This window comes from Sciurus vulgaris (assembly GCF_902686455.1).
Source record: "Sciurus vulgaris genome assembly, chromosome: 2".
Taxonomy (NCBI): Eukaryota; Metazoa; Chordata; class Mammalia; order Rodentia; family Sciuridae; genus Sciurus; species Sciurus vulgaris.
Window position 1 is genome coordinate 91,108,134 of NC_136462.1, and position 20,408 is coordinate 91,128,541.

The 20,408-nt window shown below is 35.9% G+C and overlaps 1 protein-coding gene across 14 annotated transcripts in view; it reads left to right on the forward strand.

Annotated features, from left to right (window-relative positions):
- MGA (MAX dimerization protein MGA) overlaps positions 1 to 20,408 on the forward strand; it is a gene marked incomplete at its 3' end in the record, with an annotated part of 130,886 nt that overhangs the window by 100,260 nt on the left and 10,218 nt on the right. For 8 of the 14 annotated variants that reach the window (XM_079128744.1, XM_079128747.1, XM_079128745.1 and 5 more), the window contains 9 exons: positions 1,348 to 1,574; positions 2,817 to 2,999; positions 3,505 to 3,577; positions 4,664 to 5,181; positions 8,282 to 8,579; positions 9,847 to 10,473; positions 13,654 to 13,944; positions 14,114 to 15,621; positions 18,755 to 18,885. In XM_079128744.1, coding sequence (XP_078984870.1) covers positions 1,348 to 1,574; positions 2,817 to 2,999; positions 3,505 to 3,577; positions 4,664 to 5,181; positions 8,282 to 8,579; positions 9,847 to 10,473; positions 13,654 to 13,944; positions 14,114 to 15,621; positions 18,755 to 18,885 — 3,856 coding nt within the window. Of the gene's footprint in view, positions 1 to 1,347; positions 1,575 to 2,816; positions 3,000 to 3,504; positions 3,578 to 4,663; positions 5,182 to 8,017; positions 8,580 to 9,846; positions 10,474 to 13,653; positions 13,945 to 14,113; positions 15,622 to 18,754; positions 18,886 to 20,408 lie in introns of those variants that run through there. The other 6 variants (XM_079128736.1, XM_079128749.1, XM_079128739.1 and 3 more) reach the window with 6 other exon arrangements.

The following is a 20,408-nucleotide window of genomic DNA, read 5'->3' on the forward strand; positions in this document are numbered from 1 at the left end:
AGTACCAAGAGAAAGGATAAAACTTGGCATTTCCGTTTTCTTAGCCCGCTCGAGTTTTGTTAGGCATAGGACATATACCTTCAAGTTAACTAATAATGTAAGGAAAAGATCAGTAAAATTGATACCTGTAGTCATATTAATTGGAAAAATGAGAACATACAAATTACTGGTATTAGGAATAGAGGTGACTTCACTATAGAAATTAAAAGAAGAACAAGGGAATGATAAGAATTTTGTGCTAATAAATTGGGCAACTCAAATTAAATGGACAAATTCTTTAAAAGACTCAAAGGTATCCAACTCACTGAAAAAGAAATAGATAACTGCTTAGTTTTATTAAAGATTTTAATTTGTAGTGAAAACCCCCACAGTGTTAACTCTAGGTCCAGGTGACTTCACTGATGAATTTTGTAAAACATTAAGGAATACATGATGCCCATTCTATACAAATAGTCCTCTAATAGATATTTTTGAAGAAATGACAAAATCCATTTCTTTTAAAAATTCTGAGCACTTAAGGAATAGAAAGCTTTCTCAGTCTGATAAGTGCATCTGTGAAAAACTTTACAGTTGACATAGTAGTAGTGAAAGGATTAAGTGTTTTCCCTCAGATATTGGGAGTACAGAAAGAATGTGTGCTTTCATCACTAAGAGCTGTGTCACATGTATCTATAGTTCCAGCAGCCAGTAGCCAGAAGACTAAAGGAGGAGGGCTACTTTAGCCTAGAAGGTTGAGAAGACTAGCCTGGGTAACAGCAAGACTGTCTCAGAAAACAAAAAAGAAACAGCCCAGTCCCTAAAGCAACATAGTAAAGATTCCAGCCAGAGTGGTAAGGATTGAAAAGGAAAGACATCTAGTCTGAAAAGGAAGAATAAAAATTGGCTTTCTTCATAGATAGGAAGATCCTGAGGAATCTATAAAACAGCTAGTAAATCCATTAGTTTAGTAAGGTTTTAGTACACTGTCAAAATACCATAGAAGCAACAAACAGCTAGCAATTGAAATTTTTAGAAATACCACTTGCAATAACATCCAAAGAGATGAGATACATAAGGATAAATTTTAACAAAAGATGCGTAAGATGTATATATTGAGAACTTTGTTTCATTCCTAGCTATGTGCCTAAATTCACTCTAGTGCCTAAAGCAGATAGTAGATATTCAACAGATGTTTGATTAATAGATCAATAAATAAAGGTACATGGGGACAATTAGAGGTTTTTAGGGAGCATCTATTTGATTATTTTGAGTTACTGTCTTTGTGAGGGAATAAGTTTTGTTTTGGCATTGCGTCAATGCTGAACTTTTGTTGCCTAATACACCTAAATCTTTTTTTTTTTTGTTAAGCTATATGTGAAACAGAGCCTGAACAGCCTGTTCGACATTACCCATTGTGGGTGAAAGTAGAAGGTGAAATAGATCCAGAGCCAGTTTATATCCCAACACCATCAGTCATTGAGCCTATGAAACCATTGTTGTTGCCTCAGCCTGAAGTATTACCTACTACCGTGAAGGGCAAACTACTCACTGGAATTAAACCTTCACGGGCATATACTCCCAAGCCCAATCCTGTGGTAAGTAAGCCTGGAGTTTCATTTTTTATTGCAAGTTACAAAAGTCTTTTTGTAAAAGTGATGGGTTTCAACCAGATTATTGGTTTATATTCTGTGGGCAATTTTTGCTTTTTAATGGGTTTGTAAGACATGTTCCTATTTTGTTTAATCAATTTAGTTGCTGAAACTTTTTAAATGCTATAAAAATAGAGGTGAGTCATAGTAATTCTTAAAGATAGCCAAATCTTGAAGAAGTTCATAGAAAGATGGGCTTTTTATCTGACTTGCAAAACCTTTTAAAGGTACTGTTATTCCAGTAGTAAAAACTACTGAGTAATTGAGACACATAGTGCTTATTATTAGTTGACAAACATAAAGAAAAGCCTTTTAAAAGCAAAATTTTAAACAGTAATAGAAATAAAATTCCAGATTTAAAGCAACAGTTGACATTTTTTAACTGTGAAGATGGATAGGGAAAAGTAAGAATTGATTCTGTGGTTGTGGTTAGTAAGTTTAAGCAAATCTGATTATGAACCATTTCAGTCTTCCCAGTCCACTCACTTGAAGAAGAATCCTCTACAGTGCAAACACAGGGTACGTGGTTTTTGTACCAGTGGTGGTCTAAAACTTGATTACTAGTCTGTGATTAAATAAATACAGAAAGTAAGAACAAATGTTTAAGCCATGCATGCCTGTAATCTCAGTGACTCAGGAGACTAAGGCAGTAGAATTGCAAGTTTGAGGCCAGTCTCAGCAACCTAGTGAGACCCTCACTCAAAATAAAAAGGGCTGGGGATGTGGCTCAGTGGTAAAGCACCCTGGAGTACAACCCCCAGTTCCATACAGGGGGTCCAGGGGGGGGACAGACAACAACTTCTATAGCAAGTTGAATCAAGTAAATCTATTACATTAAAAAACTTAAGCTTGCAGTAATTTTACATGTCTTTTATTTTTCTAGTAGCTTACTTTATTGTACTTTACCAAAGAATCGGTCTATGATAGACTGGTAATTAACAAATGTGTCTTTCAGCACAGGTGATTTGAGAAGCACTGCTCTGGTATAATCTGAAATTTCCTGATAGTGAACCATATCTTTCTGATGGCCCCAACTTTTAGAACATACAAAATGTACTGTTTAATTTTAAAGCTTACATTTAAAATTTTCAGCTGTTGGAATGTAAACAAAGATTAATCATCTTTCTTCATTTAGAGTATAGGAGACTTCTTTTTGCCATTGTATGTTTTGTTATATAAAACTTGCAGATAAGGGAAGAGGACAAAGATCCAGTCTACCTGTACTTTGAAAGTATGATGACTTGTGCCCGTGTTCGAGTCTATGAACGAAAAAAAGAGGAACAGAGACAACCATCCTTGTCTCCATCCTTGTCTCCATCACTTCAGCAGCAGAACTCATGTCATTCTAGTCCTGGGAATCATAGTTCAAAGGTGATTACTTGTTGCACAGTTACTCTTTAACTTCCAATTCTTTGTTGCTGGTGTAGAATTTGAATTACTATCAGAATGATTAGAATTTTTATATTACAAAAATAATTAATGTAACCTAGACTTATGACATGCAAATCAATTTATTTCTCTCCATACTTACTCTAGTGCTCTATTCCTTGGGGTTGTTATTATTATTATTATTATTATTATTTTTTTTTTTGTGGTGGTGGTGGTGGCATTGGTGGGAAATGAATCTAGGGCCTTGAAGGTTCTATACTACTGAGCAACACCCCCAGCTCCTGTTAATTATTTTCTTAATGACTTAAGTCATTATTAAGAACATTAGGGAACAAAACTACTTGCTTTTCCCCAAGAGTCTATGTGATAGTATTATCAGATGGGAAGCTGTTCTAATTTAACTTCTGCAAGAGGTTTTAATGTTTACATCTTACTCTTTGTACATACTAAATATATTAAAGTATTTCTTTGATATTTCCTTCTTTAGGAACCTGATTCTGAACAGCAACCCTTAAAACAACTCGTTTGTGACTTGGAGGATGATTCTGATAAATCACAAGGTCAGAATCTTAATATTTAATAGTAATTATTGTGTCTGGATTGTATAATGGCAGAAAACCAAAACTTGCAGTCTAGAGTATGTCACCCTTTTTCTAGCTTTTGGCAGAAATAGAGATAATAAACAAACATTTTTTTCTATTTGGTTTGCTCAGTAATCCTGAAAAATAAAATTTATTCATATTGGTGTGGTGTATTATTACAAGAGACTTTTAGGGATGAGGTCAGTGAAAAATTTTTTAAATTTCTTTTCCAAACCTCAGTAATATTGGCATATCATTAGCTATTGCAATTTGCCTCAGGTCTTCCTTACCTGCCACCATCAGGGAAATGCAGAGGAAGAGAAAGGAAAGAATATCACTGATTTATCTAGTAGAGAATACTTCTTGAATTACTGTGATAAGAGGTAATAACCAGGGAGTTACCTCTTTTTTGGGGTACTGTGCTTCTTAAGATTTAGGACATTTATGCAGTATTGCTTCCTGTCTTTAAAAAATGTCTTGGTATGTACAAAATATGTTTCCATAGCAAGAGGGATTTCGAGGCAGTTGCTTGGGTAGAGGCAACCTGGATGAGAGCATGAGCACCCTGGGGGCCATGAGGACATACCTATAATTGTGCACATTGGTTGGGAAACTGTTGTAGAAATCTTTCAATATCTAATGAAATACATATTTCTCAACATATTGCCATGAATAGAAATACTTTGGGGAGTTGACTCTGACATGTTTCAGAGCAAACTTGCAAGTATTTTTGCTTTGCTCATAAGAATAGCAGAACGGTAACCTAAGCCAAATAATCTTAATTTGTTTGCAAACTAGCACTTTCTTAGATAATAGTTAAGCCCTCTTAAGAGTAGTGTTAAGGGAACTTCTTTTTATCAGAGAACTCAGTCAGTAGGATAGTGAAGACAATTTTGTGAGATCGTTCTTCTTTCTGGAAAATTCCCAAATTATGAATGTTAAACTTACATATTGGGTTACCACTGAAAAGTGTGTGAGAATGGAACATTGAGAAACTGTTGAATTTCTTTTAAAGTTCAGTATAGAATGGCTATGATTCAGAAACATTTTTTAATTTTTTATCAGAAAAGAGCTGGAAGTCTTCCTGCAATGAAGGGGAATCCTCTTCTACCTCTTATGTGCATCAGAGGTCACCTGGTGGTCCCACCAAACTGATAGAGATCATCTCAGACTGCAACTGGGAGGAAGATCGGAACAAGATTTTGAGCATCTTATCCCAGCACATCAATAGCAACATGCCACAATCACTTAAGGTGGGCAGCTTCATCATTGAGTTGGCTTCTCAACGAAAGAGCCGGGGTGAGAAGAACCCTCCTGTTTATTCTTCTCGTGTCAAAATCTCTATGCCATCATGTCAAGATCAAGATGATATGGCTGATAAATCTGGATCAGAGACTCCTGATGGTCCATTGTCCCCTGGGAAAATGGATGATATCTCTCCTGTGCAGACAGATGCCCTGGATTCAGTGAGGGAGAGATTACATGGAGGCAAAGGTCTGCCTTTTTATGCAGGGCTTTCTCCTGCAGGGAAGCTTGTGGCCTATAAGCGTAAACCCAGTTCAAGCACATCTGGGCTTATCCAGGTGAGAATTATCTTTAATCTGGGCATAGCTCCTTTTTGTACTTAGGTGACATCTTTATTTTTTTTCAGAGCCCTTAGTGGGCCTTAAGTCACTTGTCTTCACGTTTCCTGGTAACTGGGTAACAAAATCATCATCCCTTTTTTTTAATAGGTCAGTTAGATGCATACCTAGAATGAATTTTTGGAACATTATACACAGAAATACAGAGCCTTGTCTTAGTTCACTCTAGCCTTTCCAGAAAGTTGCTCTTCTTAAATTTCATGGCGTGGGCTTTAGTGATATTTTGACAACCAAAGGTAGAAATTTAGTCTAGTTTTTAGATTTGTTATTAGCATACAGCTTTCAATACTTAGAATGTTGAGGATAGTAAAGGGAAGATGAACTTGACTTTAAGACAAGAAGTTGGCATTATATATTTAGAAACTTGGAGATATTTTATCTTATTTTTGTGATATTGGGGATTGAATTTACTCTATATGTCCCCACCCCTGGGGAAAATTTTAACTTATAAGAAATTCAAATACACAATTTTTAAAAATTGAGTCCTTTTTTTTTTCGTGAGGTTTTGTCAGTGTAGTTATTGTAGGACAAATATCTCTATCCCTGCTGTTCAATAATTCATGCAGATTATATTTGTAAAGTTACAGAAAATCCTTGAAAAGAGACGTTTCAAATGAAAATGTTAGTTACAGGTTTTCTTCTTGCTCAGTGATATAAAATCTATTTTTATAAGAAACAGCAAATGTGTGCAAGTGTCTGGTGTTATTGCCAAGGTTATTTAACTTTTATAAGATAAACTGCTTGTTTGAACTAGGACTGCTCCGTTAATATATGATTGATCTACTTTTAAAAACTTTTTATTGTAGTTTACTCTTGCTGGTGCTTTGTCATTGCTTCTGTTGGTAGTTTTAAACTCTTGATGGAGAGAACAGTGTTTCTCTTCATTTATTGATGGATATTTTGGAAATAGTGACTTAACTAAGATTTCTAATAAGACGACTCCCTGAAATATAGGTATAGAGATTTTGTGTTCTCTCCTGATCAGGATTCCTGAACCACCATAGAATGTAATTTGCATAAGCAGTCAGGCAGTTTGTAATACATGTTGCACATCCTTAATCCAAAAAATGTGAAATTCAGAATGATTCAAAAGCCAAAACTTTGTGAGCACTGGCATGACCCCATAAATAGAAAATTCCATACCTTATATCATATCAAATTTCATTTGATAAGAGTGCAAATACATTAAAAGTATTGTATAAAATTACCTTCAGACTATGAACATAGTTTAAGGGTGTATATGAAGCATAGATCAGTTTTGTTTAGATTTGGGTTTCTTCCCCAAGACATCTCATTACATATATATGCAGATATTTTAAAGTTCAAAATTCAGAAATACTCCTGGCCCCAAGCATTTTGGATAAGGAATAGTCAATCTATATAGACTTTGGGGAAGCTGCTGAGTAGTCTTCAGTGGTCCCAAAGGAATAAGTAGGGCTATCTGATCTAGATTCCACATAGCCTAGAAATCTGTAGTAAAGTCCACTTTTGGATGGAGAGATCACTTTTTTTTTTTTTTTTTTTTTTGAGATCACATTTTTTTGGTACTAAAATTGATTTAGAGTTATTCCTGATCTCTCTGGGAATAATCACAATTTATCTAAGTAGCAAAGAGTAATTTGTGTCTTAGAAGGTGGAGTGGCTTGTTTAGCTATTCTCCTTATTAGCTTCCTATTTAGAGAGTAGAATCTACTTCATTCTACCTTCTTTTCCCCACTTTTTTTTTTTTCCTTCCGGTTCCAGGGATATTTAACCACTGAATCATATCTCCGCCCTTTTTATTTTGAGACTGGGTCTCACTAAGTTATTTAGGGCCTCCCTAAATTGGTGAGTCTGGCTTTGATCTTGAAATCCACCTGCCTCAGCCTCCTGAGCCATGGGGTTAATGTTGTGTGCCACTATGTCCTGTCCTCCACTTACAAAAAGAAATCATAGAAAAGGTTATTTTTCTCTAGAGTCATCTGTAATAGAGAATGTGAGTAAGAAACATGGAAGGTTTTTGTTTTCTTTCCTTTAAAAATAAAAAAAGGTCATATGCAGTGGCATATGCCTGTAGTCCCAGAAGTTTGAGAGGCTGAGGCAGAAGAATGGCAAGTTCAAAGTTAGCCTCAGCAACTTGGCAAGACCCTGTCTCAAAATAAAAAAAATTAAAAAAGGAAAAAAAAAAAAAAAAAAAAAAAAAGGTCTGGGGATGCAGCTCAGTGGTAAAGTGCCTCTGAGTTAATTCCCCAGTATTAAAAAAGAATGCAAGAGAAAAACTATATCTCTGCCCGAGATGGGCAGTGTAATCAACCCAGACAGCAGAGAAATTCTATACCTTATTTGATTTGTTGGTTCACCACTTCTGACAGTTTACTGTGTGTAGAATTACATTGAGTTTTTACCAGCATTTGTTTTGATCCCATATTTTATCCAAGATATGAAGACAACATCTTCAAAATTGAGCCTTTTGAAAACCAAACTCTGAAGTGAATTTGTAGCTTAGTTTATTGTAATAGTGGTTGTCTTAACAACTAAAACTGATATATATATATATATATATATATATATATATATATTTTTTTTTTTTTCCTCCAAATAAAAAGGATGCTGGAAAAGGACCCTTGTTTGTCAGGGCCTCATTGTGCTTCTCTGGCCTTGCCAGAATGAGGATTCTGTGGAAGACAGTCATTCATTTTTGCTGACAGTTTTTAATGGCTTAACTAAATTGTTTTTTATTAAAATAAAACAATTGCATGATTCCTTGAACACATTCATGTGACTTTCCAATATCTAGGATGCAGAAGTGATGAGTTTCTGAGATTCTCTGTTTCCAAACTACAAAATGAAGAAGATGGAAGTAGTTCTGAATATCAGATGATGGCATTTTTCCACCTCCCTATTACTCAGATTATCTGGAATAGAAAACACCCACTTCTTTTTCCCCTTCACGTCTGAAAATAGACTTTTAAAACCTTGTAAAAATGAAACCCCTGTCAAGGGAGAAGAGTTAGCAAGAGAATTTTATCTTTACAGAATTTCTCTTTGCCACTTGTTTCAGGTTAATGGTAAGAGTTACCCGCAGGCTAAGTTGCTATTGGGACAGATGGGGGCATTGCATCCAGCCAATAGGCTAGCTGCTTATATCACAGGCAGGTTGCGACCCTCAGTCCTGGACCTCTCAACCCTCAGTACTGTCATCTCCAAGGTAGCATCCAATGCCAAGGTGGCTGCATCCAGGAAACCTCGTACCCTGTTGCCTTCAACATCCAACTCCAAAATGGCATCCTCCTCTGGCACTACCACAAATCGTCCTGGGAAGAATCCGAAGGCATTTGTTCCAGCAAAAAGGCCAATTGGTAAGTTGGAAAGTACATATAACTTGGAAAGGACTATAACTTAGTGCCTGGTCAGTTGTTGTAGGTGTGAAGATTGTTAAAATTAGAGAAGAACAAAATTTGGCATTATTATTATTGATGTCTGTCTTACCTGAATGTGTGTTTTTGTAAATTCCTGATGTCTTATGATTCTAGATGAATTGGACTGTAGTGTTAAAATTATTTTTGAGGCTTCTAGACCGATTATATTAATGTAGAAAAGACTTGTGATTTTAATTTTTTTAAAGAGGAGATATATTTAACTATTTTCTCTAGTGTTTTTCCTAAAAGGACTAGGGTTTTTGGCACCAATCAGATGCATGTTCCTTGATCTTATGAATCCAAGAAGCTTGAAAAGTTGGGGATGGGTTAGTATAGGCACAAAGTAGAGGGTTTTTATAAAACATAATTTTCGAAATGTTGCATTGTTCCATACTTCCCTGTTTTGTGAATGGAAACCTTTCTTTTGCTTAACATTTCATTGCTAGAGTATATAATAAATTGCCTTTTAGAAGCATGTGTTTTAGCATTTAGAAAATCAACAGTTGGTTTATTGAATTCCTCTTTCTGTTGTTTCACATCTATTTAGGAATGTTAAGTAAAAGTGTCAATTGTGTCTTCATTCTTATTCCTCTAACAGGAAATTGAAATATCTGGCTGAAGGCTGGAGTTGTGTGAAGATAGAGAATAGGCATTGTATGCCTTAAAAAGAACCTATTTTGCCTCTTTTAAAAAACAACTTTAATTGTGATTTAAAACAGCAACAGCAACAACATCAAAAATGCAGCCCTATCCTGCACTCTTTTGAAAAAATACCTGTGCATTTTAAGAATATACAATACCTAACTGTCTCATAAGAGACAGTCATAAAGAGGTGGAGGTGCTGGTACAGGAGGAGGTGGTGGAAAATTAGAATTAGGCAAGAAAATCCTCTTCTTCTTTGTTCTAGGTTATAAAGTTTTTACTGCTGTATTGTCTTTTTAGTGTCCTGATGATTTGATATCTCATAGCCAGAGAATTTTAATAGGAATATCATTTTAATCCCTTTCTTGTTGGAATTATTATGCGATTGTTTTGGATTGAGGGAAGTGTTTTGATTTCTGTGGGTGGAAATTCGCACATTAATGCAGGTAGGTAGTACCTGTAAGAAATTGACCCAGTGGTGCACAGTTAATGTTGATAAGCACAGTCACTAGGAGGGTAAAATAAGAGAACTGAAGATTTTTGACCTGCAAATTTTTATTTGCAGCGGCTCGACCCTCTCCTGGTGGTGTGTTCACACAGTTTGTGATGAGTAAAGTTGGAGCCTTGCAGCAGAAGATACCTGGAGTTAGCACACCCCAACCCCTGACAGGGCCACAGAAGTTCAGTATCAGACCTTCTCCAGTAATGGTCGTCACACCTGTGGTTTCTTCTGAGCCAGTTCAGGTGTGCAGCCCTGTGACTGCTGCTGTCACTACTACCACCCCTCAAGTGTTTTTAGAAAATGTTACTGCTGTGACATCTATGACTGCTATTTCTGATGTGGGAACTAAAGAGACTACTTATTCTTCTGGTGCCACCACTGCAGGGGTTATTGAGGTCTCTGAAACTAATACCAGCACCCCTGTAACATCAACCCAGTCTACAGCCACTGTGAACCTTACCAAAACTCCTGGGATAACTACCCCTGTGACTTCAGTTGCTTTTCCTAAGTCTTTGGTAGCATCTCCTCCAACCATAACTCTTCCTGTTGCTTCCACTGCCTCCACCTCCATAGTCATGGTGACCACAGCTGCGTCTTCCTCCATGGTGACCACACCTACTTCATCTCTGGGTTCTGTTCCTATTATACTCTCAGGAATTAATGGGAGTCCACCAGTGAGCCAGAGACCAGGTAAGGCCTTAGTTACTACTAGTTGTTTAACTGTATAGCTATTTATGTAATTTTGCAGATGGGGATAGGATCTATCTATCTGTTTGTCATCTATCTCAAGGTAACCTTGTAGATGTTTTCTGCTATAAAATGATAAACGTATTCCTGAAAACCTTTGCATTCTGCAAAACCGACCATTTAAAAATAATAGGGCTCATGGTTAATGCAGAGTTAGATCGCTGAAAGTATGTAATTCTGTAAACAGAATACTAAAAAAACAACACATTCTGTGGGAGATAATCCAGTAGAGTTTCATGGGCCTGAAGGTTGCCTCAGGAGATAGCTAAAAAAACTCTTGAAAAACATTAGAATGGAAATGCTGATTGAAGTAATGTAGATGGGAGTGGAGCGCTGAGCCATTAGATTAACCATTAAGGTGAGCATGGGAGAAAGTACAGCCTATTATGTAACATGCTGAGAGCTAGGGGTACATATCTTCGAGAAGGGAACCCCATGTACAAGTGCCCCTTCTTGGGGGGAGAGTATGCTGCATTTTAGTTTAAAAAAACTGAGATGAAAGGGCTTCTGCCTGTGCTTCATCCAAGCCGAGGGCTTTTGTTTTTTTCTTTTTGAAGATTAAAATATACTCCTGCCTGGTGTAGTGGCACATACCTGTACATTCCAGCAACTCAGGAGACTGAGACAGGAGAATTGAAAGTTTGAGACTAGTCTTAGCAATTTAGTGAGGCCCTAAGCAACTTAGCAAGACCCTGTCTCAAAATAAAAAATAAAAAGGGCTGGGGATATGGCTTCCTCTAGGTTATACTCCTGCCATTCTAACTCCTCTTGCCTAGCAAAAATCATTTGTATATCAGCACCTATTTAATTATTATACATATGAAGTGATTGCAATAGAAATAAGGAGGCCTATTTCTTTGCTTAGTAGTCATATTTTAAATTTTCAATATTTTAGTTAAAATTTTTCTCGTGTTGGCTTAGGTTAAATGAATTCGAAAATAGGAATATCATATGCTTTGGTACATTTTATGTCCAGATACAACTACATTAAGTGATTCTTTTAGTCTATTCAGAGAAGAATTAATGTAGACAAAAATGAGAGACTTTGCAGAATTCAGGGGAAATAGATACCCAATACCAGTATATTGCCTGAGCCCCATTTGTACTGTCATTTTAAAAATAATTATTTTAACTACTTTTTAATTTTAAATATGTTTTTAAGAGACAAAATTGATTGGAAGCCAACGTTACTTGCCAAAATATATAACCCTATAAACAAATATACAGAAAACAATAGTAATAAAATATATTATTAAATTCTAGTTATTTACTGTATGTTCTGACCTTGCAGCTTACTCTCTTTCTGTAGATGAAGAAAGCTAGAAAATGCTGGAGTAATATTAAAGATAAAATATCAAAGACTGGTGCTTTCTTGTGTATATAATCAAAAGATGAAAATTAAAAAAGGGAATGACTTCTCTGTCAATGTGATACAATGTTACTATATATTCATACATCACTTAAAATATTTTGTTTAATGCCACTTGAAGAAATAGTGATTTAATTTAATTTAATTTATTTATTTATTTGGTACTGGGAATTGAACCCAGGAACACTTAACCACTGAGCCACATCCCCAGTCCAAAATAGTGATGTTACTACATTTTCTTATCTCTTGTATAAATACAGATGACTCAGATAAGTGCTACTTCTAAGGAAGTGGCATTTTGTTTTCAGTTCATAAAGAGCATATCAAGTTGGATACTTTGTCTGGCTTTTTCATTTGACTTTTGTTTTTCTCTTTCCCTGCTTCTCACCAACATTTAAATAAATTATCACATTTTCAGTGGGTATAAGAAACATTGCTTTCATTCTCTGAATTGGAGTAGTTTAGGTTTTGAATCACTCTTTAAAAATAAATTTGAAAAGTTTGAGAAATTAATGTTAACATTTTCTTAATTCATGTAAGATAGATGAATATTCTTTGTTTAAATGGCACAGTATTATTTTAAGGAACAAATTGGTCTTTGTTTTATTTCCGTTTTAGAGTAGTCCTAAATTTTTTTGTTATAGTTTATCATTTAAATGTTATGAACATGGGGCCGGGTCTGGTGGTGCACACCTGTAATCCCCAATCCCAGTGGCTCAGGAGATTGAGTCAGGAGGATCACAAGTTTAAAGCCAGCCCCAGCAATTTAGCAAGGCCTTAAGCAACTCAATAAGACCCTGTCTGTAAATAAAACATTTAAAAGGGAACAATAAGACCCTGTCTGTAAATAAAATATTTAAAAGGGAACGGTTGGGGATGTGGCGTAGTGGTTGAGTACCTCTGGGTTCAGTCATTGGTTCAAAAAAAAAAAAAGTTATGAACCTGACTTTCTTTTAGAAATTTAATGTTTTGTGTGGGCACAGTGCATGTCTGATAGAAAAATTAAATTAAACCAAAAAAGTTTTTAGTTTAATTTTTTGTTTCATTTATTGGCAGACTTAAATTTTCTTTATTAACAATGTTAAATAAGTTCACCAATTGAATGATAATATTAGACGAGTTTAGTTTATGCTATTATCATTTTTCCTACCTCTTTATCCTGGTGCCCTAAAAAAAAAAAATCTGTAGATTCCTTGTTTTTTTTTCCCCAGGTCTTTAGTATTTCTAAATACCTCTTTCAAACACTAACGTGTATCTAGTATATCTTTAAATACTCTTAATGGTTTGAAATCTCTTTTAATTCACATCTTCTGTATTAAATTTCTGCTCTTTTCATTTGTTTTAAAATTCTTTTCCTCTTCAAATCGACTTTATTTACCTGTCTCTTTGATGTCTCTTAATTTCATTTTTTTAATTATAATCTTTTGAACTTTAATGTGAATCCAAATTTAGTGGCTTATTCCTCTTTATCATTAGGCAAAAGCATTATCTCTATGATATATTTTTAAAAATCATTCTGAATGCAAAACTCTACAATGTCTGATTAGTTACTTGAGTTTAAAACAAATTCCTCTCAGCCATAAATAATGTATTATAGAGGGACAAGATTTTTCCAGCTTTGTAAATGAAATTAGAAGTTACTTTTAGCATTCTCAGATCCTGTATCTGTCATTATAGCTATTTTCCTCCACGTGTTGAGGGAGAATTCTGATATTGTTTCTTTCTTTTTTTTTTTTTTTAATTTCGTGTTTTAGAAAATTCTCCTCAAATTCCAGTGGCTACTCCACAGATCTCTCCTAACACAGTGAAACGTACTGGACCTCGATTGTTGTTGATTCCAGTACAGCAGGGTTCTCCTACGCTTAGACCGGTTCCAAATCCACAACTTCAGGGACATCGAATGGTTTTGCAACCTGTTAGAAGTCCAAGTGGAATGAACCTATTCAGGCACCCCAATGGGCAGATTGTCCAACTCCTGCCTTTGCATCAGATTCGTGGCTCTAATACCCAGCCCAATTTACAGCCTGTCATGTTTCGGAACCCAGGTATAAAGTTGGATATCTTTCTGATGAATTTCTTTTGGTAAATCAGTTAACTGTATGATTTATTCCTATACCAGGATTATTCTTAGTCTCTTAAGAGTCACCTGTCCAAAAAGAAAAATACCATGGAAATCCTGGTGATTTAAATTTTTCTTTTCTTTTTTTCTTTCAGGGTCTGTGATGGGAATCCGGTTACCCGCTCCTTCCAAACCTTCTGACACTCCACCATCTTCCAGTTCGTCCTCTGCTTTCTCTGTCATGAATCCTGTAATTCAGGCTGTTGGGTCTTCTCCAGCAGTGAATGTTATCACTCAAGCACCATCATTGCTTTCCTCTGGACCTAATTTTGTCTCTCAGGCTGGCACATTGACCCTGAGGATTTCTCCTCCCGAACCACAAAGCTTTGCAAATAAATCAGGCTCTGAAACCAAAATAACCTGTAGCTCAGGAGGACAGCCTGTTGGTACAGCCAGTCTTATTCCTCTCCAGTCTGGTAGTTTCGCCTTGTTACAGCTCCCAGGACAAAAACCTGTTCCTAGCTCCATTCTTCAGCATGTTGCTTCCCTTCAGATGAAGAAGGAATCCCAGAATATAGATCAAAAGGATGACATGAACTCTATAAAAAGAGAGAGGGAAACTAATAAAGCTCTACAGTCAGAAGGAGAAACTACAGACCCAGAGGCTAATGTAATTAAACCAAATTCAGGAACTGTTGCCTCAGAGGAAACTCTCAATATTTCCTTGGAAGATGGGGGTGATCGTTTGGATGAAGATTCTCTAATAGAAGAAGGTCCCACAACTGACAAGCCTTCTACACTTTCCTATCCCACTGGGTCACATACAGATGAAGACTATAAAAATACTAATGAAGAGTATGGGACTATAAATCATAGTAGTTCCAAAGAAAAACTGACTCTTCTAGAGGTTAGGACCATTTCTGAAAAAGCCAATATTCTGGCAGTACAAAATGTAAGTAAAGTGCAGCTACAGAACTGTGCTGTGAAGGTGGAACAGCAGAAGGGATTAGACAGTTCAGAGGAAAAACCAAATGAGTTTCCAATCATCTCTAAGGAAGAAAGTAAACTTGAATTATCAAGGAGCAAAATTATGGTGGAGCAGCAGTCTAATCCACAGCCACAGGCCAAGGAGAAAGAATGTGGAGACTCTCGGGAGAAGAATAGTATCAGGGAAAGATGGAGAAAACACATAAAGGGCCCCTTGACCCGGAAATATATTGGAACTTTGCAAGAATGTAAGGAGGAGACAGATGAGTTGTTAATTAGAGAAGTAAAGCCATGTCAAGAAAATTCAGATGTGTTTCAAGAACAGGGCATCTCTGACTTACTTGGAAAAAGTGAAACTACTGAGAATGCCAGAGTTTTAAAAACTGAATGTGATTCTTGGAGTATGATTTCTAATCCTGCAGCCTTCTCCATTGTTCCTAGGAGAGCTACAAAAGGAAGCAGAGGGAATGGACACTTTCAGGGTCACTTATTGCTCCCAGGAGAACAGATACAACCAAAGCAAGAGAAGAAGGGTGGGAGAAAAAGTGCTGACTTCACTGTTTTGGATTTGGAAGAAGATGAAGAAGATGAGAATGAGAAAACCGATGATTCTATTGATGAAATTGTGGATGTTGTTTCTGACTACCAGAGTGAGGAGGTTGATGATGTAGAAAAGGTGGTGAGCCCATTTTTGTTGTGACTGAAACCTCAAGGATTTAAATGATTTATTAGAGACAGTAGCTTTTCCAGAAGATCAGTAAGACTTAATACATTCATTTGGATGCCTAGGTTTAGATTGTAATGAACAACTCTGTAGTATTTAGGATGTATCAGTCAGGCAACACTTACTGGGCTTATTCTTTGACATCTGTTTTTATGGTAAGAGTAGCTCTAACTGTTGGGGTATAGATGCTTGAGAATCCCTACTAAGTTAAATTTTAGTGTTTTGAGACCATTACACCCATTTGATCTCAGTAGTTTCTTTGATATTTGCTACGTGGAATGATTGTAACTTACCTATTAGATATGCAAGAAACAGAATGAATGGGTGACCTTTGAACTGGAGGAGAACCCTGTCTACCTGCATTTAGAGTGAAGTTTTTGTTTTGGAGAAAAACTGGAAAATACCATCTAATATTTTAATACAATTCTACCTTAAATTGCCTTTTAATTATCCTCTAAATATTTAGTTTCCAGGGTTTATATTTTCGGCTTTAATAATCATCACCCTTTGCAATATGACTTTTATAATTTAGTTTTAAAATTTTCCTTAAGCATTTTTATAGGCCTGCTATTTAGGGGTGTATTAACTGAACTAAGTAATTGTGAGTCAGGTATGATACAAGGCAGGAGTTAGAAAATCTTTTTCTATAGAGGGCCAGATAGTAAATATTTTAGAGTTTGCAGGCTAGTTGACACAGCTGCTGTTGTAGAATGGTAGCAGCCACAAACAATACATATGTGAATGATTGTGGCTATGTTCCAGTAAATCTTTGTTTAGGAAAACAGGTGGCAGTCTGTGTTTTGCCAAATCCTGACACAGGGTCTGATGTAGAACATGAGACCGTAGCCAACTGTCTGTGGAGTGCCCTGAAATTTTAAATTATCTCCCTTTCTTCAGGAGCAGATGACATAGCCGTCTGTACTAATTGTCATGTGGCTGGTTGTTTCAGAATCTCACTTCCTTGAAATTCATTCAGCTCCTATATTGTTTGGTCCTTCTTTGTTAATACTTAATTACCTTATGCAGATAAAATATAATAATAAGGTTAGTATTTTAAAACTAAAATATTTAAATATTTTAATGTTCCTGATTCATTATTTTTGAACCTAAGTTGACTTATTTATAAGTGAGAATCTAGCCCTAAAATTGGATAATTCTTTATGCATTCGCCTTATACTTTTTCTGTAATCCTTTTCAAGGGTATATATTCAGTAATCTGAATTCACTGATTTTAAAAATTACATTGCAGATCTTACAGTGCTTTTTGTGGTCTCCCATTGTAGTCAATCCAGAGAAAAATCAGACCAAAAAATAGTCCAACTTTAAAATCAGTGAAAATTATTGCTAGTTGTAGAATTGACTTAGAACCTTTAGAGTGCCTTAATTGTGCAAGGAGATGTTGCTTGAATGTACTAGTAGGGAATCTCATAGACAATTTACACAGACTTTTTAAAAAGTAAAAACATTATGTTAAATGATCTCTAAAATCTAAATTCTATATCATTTTTATGTACATGTCCCATGCCTAACTTATCTTTATGCTTGTTATTAGCATTAGATTGAAATGGTGTGAGCAAAGCTGTGAATAGCCACTTTAATGAAGTATTGGGTATTATTTGCAAAGCTTGCAGTTAAAACTATGCAGTAGGCAGACATTCTTCAATTTAAATATCATAAAACATATACTCACGTTACTGTTTAGATTCTGTTGGGATGCTATTGATTTTGTGTCCTAGAATTAATTTTTATATACATTGTTTAAATTTAATACACATTGTTTGAGTTGTACTTCAATTGGGGTGGGAAACAAATGATAGTTTGCATTTAGTGTCTACTGGTATTATGAAGCCTGTAATTTGGGGGTAAGTAATTTTTCCAACAAGTCTTAAACAAAGACTTATAGGGGTGGTTGGGATGTTTCATTTTTGAGTGTATCTCTGGTACAGTGTGAGTATATATAAAAGATAATATATTCCTTATTTAGTTTCTGGCATACTTAATACTACTTTTACAGGTGGACTTAAAAATATCTGCTTGTCCCATATATTCATATAATTCTAGTGTTATATAAACTTTTCAGTGAGTTTTTCTGATAGGTGCATATTGGTAAATGCTTATTTGATTGACCTATTTTTTTGGTATAAGAAAGTACAACAATCCCGGGTTTCTTTTGAAACCTGAAATTCCTTAAAAGTTCTCATTCTGTGGGGTTGAGAGACTTTGAATATTGTCTGGGTTGTATTCTGTTTTCATATCTACCTTTTGTGTGTTAGTATGTATTGGTTTGTGGGCATCTGATAATGGTGTTAATCATGAAACTCCCTTAAAAAATAGATTTCTCCTCGTCCATCCTAATTTCTCTTTCTTGCTCCTCCTTCCTTTTCATCCTTCTTTCTTCTTCCTCTTCCTTCTCCTTGTCATCCTCTAGGCCTCTCTCCTCCTTCCTCCTCCTTATTGGAACCCAGGGCCTTGTGCATGCTTTGCAGTGTTCTTCCATGAAGCTACACTCCCAGGCCCCAAATAGAATTTAGTTCTTTCCAATTTCCTCCTTCCCAAATTTTGTTTTCTTGGCATTTGATTTTAAGTTTTAGGAAGCCTTAGCCAGGAACAGTGGTACCTACCTTGTAACCCCAGCCACTCAGGAGGCTGAGGCAGAAGGATTGCAAGTTCAGGGTCAGCCTTGGCAGGTAGCAGGATGCTGTCTCAAAAAGGGCTGGGGATGTAGTATAGTGATAGAGAGCCCCTGGGCTCAACCCCTAAGGGGCGTGCGCGCGCACACACACACACACACACACACACACACACACAGGGAGAGAGATTTGGGAAGCCTTAATAAAGCCATATCTGAATTGTACCCTCTCAAAGTAACGTTGAAGCATTAGTGCAGCTCTTTGGGAACTCTGTCTTCAGTCTAAGGATTAACTGCCTTTATATCTGTGAGTTTATGATTGTCAAATATTCAAGTATAAGATCGGTGTTTGGTAGTATTGGTAGTAGTTGGTTTTATAAAGTGAGCATGCAGTTGGAAAGTTTAGGTGTGGGTGTCCCCCAGCACTTTATTTACTGTTGAAACAATGTTTTTCAGAATAACTGTATCGAATATGTTGAGGATGATGAGGAGCAGGTGGACATTGAGACTATAGAAGAGATCTCAGAGGAAATTAATATTACACACAAGAAGACCACAGTAGTTCACACACAGCCATTCAAACAGCCGTAAGTCTTAACTTATCTTTGAATTGTTATAATAGTTTTTCCTGTTAAAATTCTTGTTACTTTGTAATCAGAAAAAAAAAAAAAAAAAAACCTGTATGTTCTTTTTAGGACTTTTGGGTAACTGACCTGGTTCCCTTATTCTTCTAGCTTTTTTTCTGACTAGTATAGGTGAGAAGAGAAGCTGTGATTAGGAGGTGATTAACTTGGTCATTGTTCAGAGGCAGGGTGTAAATGTGAATAATATAGACTTTTGGAGACTGATACACTGGTGTTAAAATACTACTAGTTTTGTTAACTTTTGGGTGTACAACCTTGGGCAAGTCTTTAATCTGTCTAAACCTCAGATTCTTTACCTATAAAATAAGAAAAATGCCCCCATTCAAAGTGTTAAATAATACATGTAACTAGCATAATAACTGACACAGTAGACTACTCAACAAATGTTAGTTTATCTTTTAAGAATAAGGCATTAAATTACAAATTTGGTTACTTTACTAGTTGAACAGGTGAGATACAGGTATGAAAATTTTCCTGCCTCTTCAGCTGATAAAATGAAAATATGGAGGATATGAGGACTTGCTCAGGAATATTTCCTTTTCTGTTTTAGTAAACTTTGTATTGATTAGGGACTGGGATATGAGAGAGAGAAGGGAAGGAAGATACGACTTCTTGTTTTCTGCTAGACCTTGTACTTCTCCTGTTACATATGAAGTAGCAATGATCTGAGAAAGTAACTCTTCATCCCTACTGATGCTGAAAAAGTCTGAGGAATAGAAGGTAGGACTAGTAATTATCTTTACCCCAGAACTGTTTGCAGGCTACTTCAGTTACCTACTGGTTAAGCATGAAAAAGTTTGAGTTCCTTAACTGAATTAAGACTTATTAGTAAGTTAAACAGTATTGTTGAATAATAAAGTTCCATGTATTAAAACTGAGTTCTTAAACAGTAGCAACAAACAAAATCTAAAACATACCATTTACAAGAGAAACAGGAAAAAGAAAGCTTCCTAGGAATATATCTAACAAAAGCTGTGCAAGACTTTTATAAAATTATATTAAAATACTTTAAATAAAAAAGAGTCAGCAGTGAGAAACCATATTATTGGATTGGAATAACAAAGGATCAAACATAACCAACACAGAATGAGCACAAACTATAAAAGAACAGATTGAAACTGCAGATTTAGGAGATAAGGGTAGCTCAGTGGTAGAGAACATGTTTAGTGTTCCTGAGGCCCTGAGTTCAGTCCCCTAGACCTGGCCCCCTAAAATAATAAAGATTTAATTTTTAAGTCTAACTAAAAGTAAAAATTTCAGTGGTACAGGAGGCTGAAGCGGAAGGATTGTGAGTTCAAAGCCAGCCTCAGCAACTTAGTAAAGGCCCTGAGCAACTCACTGAGACCCTTTTTCTCTAAATAAAACAAAAAAAAGGACTGGATATGGGGCTCAGTGGTAAAGAGCCCCTGGGTTCAATCCCTGGTACCCGCCCCCTGCCCAAAATTAAGAATTTCAAAAACTTCAGA